At 64.9% G+C, this 5,036-nt stretch overlaps 1 protein-coding gene across 1 annotated transcript; it reads right to left on the reverse strand.

The window, feature by feature from the left end:
* Window positions 1-6: 6 nt before the first annotated feature.
* Window positions 7-5,023, reverse strand: LOC146584016 (XK-related protein 2-like). The gene is made up of 3 exons (XM_085325483.1): window positions 4,728-5,023; window positions 1,970-2,229; window positions 7-799 (listed from the first exon to the last, which is right to left on the reverse strand). Exons 1-3 carry the CDS (start codon window positions 5,021-5,023, stop codon window positions 54-56), a joined length of 1,302 nt encoding a protein of 433 aa, XP_085181609.1. The 3' UTR covers window positions 7-53.
* Between the last annotated feature and the right edge of the window lie 13 nt (window positions 5,024-5,036).

Raw genomic sequence — 5,036 nt, forward strand, 5'->3', positions numbered from 1 at the left:
AGGGGAAGCGGCACATGCGGGGGTCCCCGGGGCGGCACCCGCCGCGGCACGGCTCAGACGATGCTGTGCCTCACGCCGGGCTCGCAGGGAGCTTCGAGGGGCAGCGGCYGGCCCGGCGCGCGCCGCCGGCAGCACACGCAGTGCAGGAAGTCGGCGACGTTGTGGTGGAAGAGCTGGCGGCACGGGTGCAGGTACTGGAAGAAGAGGAGCATGAAGTAGATGCCCAGGCAGTAGCCGAGCAGCAGCTGCACCACGAGGAGCGGGGTGCAGACGTTCTCGTAGACGTCCGTCTTGAAGAAGTACCAGAGGATGACGAGGGCCGCGTTCTCCAGCAGCCTGGCGACGTAGTACACGGCCAGGCGGCCCCAGTTCTGCGACTTGTCGATGAGGTCCCGGTCGGCCAGCTTGAGCTGCACGGCGGACCAGCAGAACATGTTGATGCCGGCGTAGAGGAGGGTGAAGGCGCAGAGCACCACCACCGTGCCCACCCGGCTGAAGTTCTTCTCAATGTTGTCGGGCAGCCGCGTGCCGCTGCGCCAGAACTGCACCCAGGGCAGGAAGAAGACCACCAGCAGGTTGGCCAGGGCGATGGGGATGACCCAGTGCTTGAAGACGGTGCCGAAGAGCACGAGGACAGCCACGCGGGTGGAGATCTCCAGGCTGCGCCACAGCACRATGCAGAGGAAGGCCAGCGGCCGCAGCTGAACCTTGTAGTCGTCGTACTTGATCTGGATGGCCAGGACGTTGCAGATGAGTGCCCCATAGGTGACGGACACCAGGCAGATCCCCATGAGGACGGCTGCAGGGGGAGGGAGAGCGGGGATCGGGACCTGGTGTTTGAACCAGGCACCGATCCCTGCTGCGCTGACACGGTCCACGCAAGACACGCTGCCGGAGGGTGAGCGGGGCACGGCTTGGGCAGCGAGGCCCGCGCGCGCCTGCGTCCCTCTGCCCCCGCCCGGGGCCAAGAGCCGTCCCCTCAGCCCGTGCCCCACATTTCAGCTCCAGCYGGTGCTATGATATGAGCGGCCTGTGGGCACCTCTAGAGCCACCATATTTCTAGGGGCTGCAAAGCAAAGTTTATTTCTAGGAAACGTCAATGCTCACTCGCGTTTAGCCAAGGGCAGGATTTCTAAGGGCTCTCGTGCGTGTTCACATCCACACTGGCCTCCTGCCAGCACAGAGCAAGGTCCTTGCTGCGGAGGGAAAGGGGCCAGACAGCTCGGCCAAGGACAGCAGGTACGGGGCCTGGGAATGGCTCCCAGGAACAAGGACCTGGGAGATCTCATTTCACCCTAGCCTGTCCCCTACYCCAGGGCTTGCAAGGGAGACCTTGGAGGAAACCTTGTACTTGTGCTGGGCAGCGTCCGTGTCTGGGAATTTGGGGAATGCTGGAAATGGAGTTTCTAGAGCCCTTCACGTATCTGTAGTACTTTCACCATCTAGTGGGTACAACATCCTCAACTACAAGGCATGGGGGACAGTGCCTGGAGTGGARGGCCCCCAGTGCAGCCGTCTGCACATATGAATCCACATTTTCTCCTCATCTGCTGTAAGGTTTATCTTGGTTTCTAGCCTGCTTTCTGTCCTGGACTCTGTACACTACCAAATATTTGGGCTTCCAGGACTGCAGGGGAGTGAGGCTCAGCAAAGACGAGTTATTCATCAGAGACTAAAATTAGAAAGCTGCGTGCAAGGTTTGTTTGCATATCAAGCCAAGTTACCACTTTGCTTGGCCACACCAAGGACCTGAGCTCATAAATAACCACGAGTGGAGCGATGGAGGCCAGCGGGCTTCCTTGTGTCGTGARTAACTGCAAGAGCAGCAGCGTTGGGTTTGGGAGCTCCAGCTATCAGGAAGGCGCAGAAATTGATATGGTGGAAGGATTTACAAGGGAAGTCACAAGTCTTTAGGTAGCCTGTAAAACCAGGTAACAGCCCTGCGCGTCGCCGCGGGCCCAGCCCTTACCTCGGGCAGGGGGGACGTACTTCTCGAGGACGCTGATGTAGAGCTGCAGCGTGAGCTGCGGCGTGGAGCCCAGGAAGGCCTGGATGACCGCCATGCGCTTGAAGGCGTTGCGGTGGGTGGCCAGCCGGCGGGCCGAGTGGCCCACCTCCTGCTCCATCTCCACYTCATAGCCTTTCCGCAGCCGCCTCTTGCGCGTGATGGTGACGTAGGGTTCCTCCTCCTTCCCCGACCAGCAGTACACCACCAGGGCCTCCACGCACCTGCGGGGACGGAGCAGCCCTCAGGCCACCGCCTTCGCGCCCGGGTGCCGGCGATCGCCGCCGGCGCGGAGGGCTCTTCCCCTGCCGCCCGGGGGAAGCCGGGCCTGCTCCGGCCGGGACGCGGCCGGCTGAGTTTGGGCACAGCTGTTCAGCCGCGATGCAAGCAGCCGAGGCAATCCCCAGCCCGCGGGATTTCGAGCCAGGGCAGGGATACGCCTGGGCTGCAGCAGGCTCCCCTCCGCTCCGGCGCCCAGGGCAAAATGTGAGTCGGGGGCAAAAACTACCTAGCAGCGAGAAAGACAAGCTTAGACATGAAACCTATGGCTTCGTTGGTGGGGACGCAGCTGAAGCCGACCTCTCGCAAGGGAAGGAGTCTGTCCCCTGGGGGGGCAGGAGAATTCTCCTGCGTTGTATTTAACTCCTTCCGCTGAGCAAGAGGCTTTTACAGCTCCCTCTYGGCTGAGCCCGACAGCAGCGAGCGCAGAGCCGGATGAAAGCCGGTATCTTATCTGGTTGGTGGTTACAGGACTTCCTGAGCCCCATCTGCACAGGGCACTGCAAGCGATCTTCAAGCTCGGTTGCCTTTTCCGCGCGGCTCTGCCTCCTCCCCTCCGAGAGGCCGCTAGAGCCTCCCCGAGCTTTTCCAGGAGCCTTTCCGGCTCCTGCAGGCGCGTGTGCCTGTACCAGAAGCGATTAGCAGAAGGCAGCTAATCTTTGACAGGCTTGGCTTCTGCTCCAAAACTCGCTGGCTCTAGGACCAACAGCAGATAATTATTTATGAGCAGTCATTAGGACAACAGAAGTTGCTCTGTTTCAGGCCCAAATGGAATGAGGTTTTTGGATGAGTTCTCTCCCCAGACCAGCCAGTGCACACGGTTTATTGCAGACTAACGGGAATATGGTTTCATCCCAAAGGGCTGATTTCAAGGGCAATCAGAGCTGCCTTACGATGCCTTGCCAAAATTTCTCAGCAGGCTGGGCTCTATTTTCAGCCGGGGGATCCGACCGAGGCCGCTCCCCCGCGCTGCTCAGGATGCCTCCGGCGAGCGGCCGCGCGCCGGGCGGCTTTGCTGGCGTGCCGCTTGCTGCCCTTTGCAGCACCCCRAGCCTCCGGGGTGGCTGCCGGGGCTCTCCCTCGCCGCGGTGGGGAAGGGCCCCGCGGGGACCGCCGCTCCGCACCCCGGCCGCGCAGCAGGGACGTGATCTGCCGTGCCGCCCGCGAACCCACTYGCCGCGGGTGCCGGCTCCGGGCCCCAGCGCGGCTCTCCCGTCCCCGCTGTTGCACGGGGAGGAACCGGCCGAGCTAATGACGCCCCGGGAGCCCTCGGGCCTCCAGGGAGGCACCTTGGCATTCCCGAGGAGTGAGAGCGCAGCATCTCCCCGGATTGTGCAACGTCCGCCCCCTCGGCCTCCTCTCCCCGGCTGCGTCCTGGCGCTGGCCCCGCTCCTGCGCCAGGCTCTTCTCCTCCGTCACCCATAACCTGCTCGTCTCCGCCCCCTGGGAGCTTTTGCCGGTGGCAGGTCCCTGGCTCATGGCCACCCTCGAACCTCCCCAGCTGAGATTTGTGCTGYCAGCTTTCGTATCATCATCTCCTAAAGGAGGTGGCAAAACCCAAAGAGAAGGGGAAGTGCCGACTGCCAGCAGCAATGACGTGAAGAACCTTCCTAGCAGCTTGGCTGCAACAGGCTTGGGGGGCCGTGCCCATGGCCTGGGGGGCGCRCGCGCAGCGGGAGGGACGGGGCAGGCGAGGGGCTGCTGTCCCCTCTGGCAGGGCTCACGCACCTTTCTGGGGGAGGGTGGCCCGGGAAAAGCTGCTGCGGGACGGGGACTGGGAGCAGGAGCCACCCGCAGGGCTTGCCTCTGCCGGGGCCCAGGGGAGGAGAGGAACCGGGGGCCAGCGGGAGCTATTCTGGGAACAGCAGGGCTGCTGCAGGGATGATCCCCAGGCGCCCTGGGTGCTTGGCCCTTCCCAGCCCCCACGGGGCGGGGCAAGGCCCCACAGACCCCCACCCCCACCCCGCCCCCCGTTCCCTGCTCTGCCCTGGAGTTTTCAGCCCCCCTGGAGCACCCCCACCCCCCGGCCACCCCCAGCTGCCGGGGGTCCCCGCAGCCCCCGTGCCGTGCCGTATCGGAGTCCCCACACCTCCTGTGCCATGCCAGGCTGTGCCATGCAGGGGACCCCCGCGCCGTGCTGTGCCGTGCCAGGTTCCCACATCCCCTGGCTGTGCCATGCCGGGGGTCCCTACACCCCCCCCGTGCCGTGCCGGGCTGTGCCATGCAGGGGGCCCCCAGGCCGTGCTGTGCCGTGCCAGGTTCCTGCAACCCCCGGCCATGACACGCCAGGGGTCCCTACACCACCCCATGCCGTGCCGGGCTGTGCCATGCCAGGGGTCCCAGTGCCGTGCTGTGCCGTGCCAGATTCCCCGCACCACCCTCGGGCCATGCCATGCCAGGGTCCCCGCAGCCCCCGMGCCGAGCCGAGCCGAGCCGAGCTCACCTGATGAGCGGCCCGAGCTGGAGCAGGTGCATGAGCAGGACGAGGGGGCGGTCGCGGCTGAGGTCGCGGTGCACGAAGATGAGGGTGAGCTGCACCAGCACGGAGGGGCAGAGCACGAAGAAGACGGTGAGCGCCAGCCAGAAGCGGTCGTCGGAGTGGCCGTAGGAGAAGCAGAGGGCCGCGGCCGCGGCGCCCTCCCCGCAGAACAGCGCCGTCGAGAAGACGATGCTCAGCGGCGGTTTCAGCCGCGACGGGGCGGCGGCGGCGGGCGGGCAGCCCCCGCTCGGGCCGTCCATCGCGGCCCGGCCC

This window comes from Rhea americana, unplaced genomic scaffold (assembly GCF_003343005.1).
Source record: "Rhea americana isolate MKP2758 unplaced genomic scaffold, rheAme1 scaffold_98, whole genome shotgun sequence".
Classification (NCBI taxonomy): domain Eukaryota; kingdom Metazoa; phylum Chordata; class Aves; order Rheiformes; family Rheidae; genus Rhea; species Rhea americana.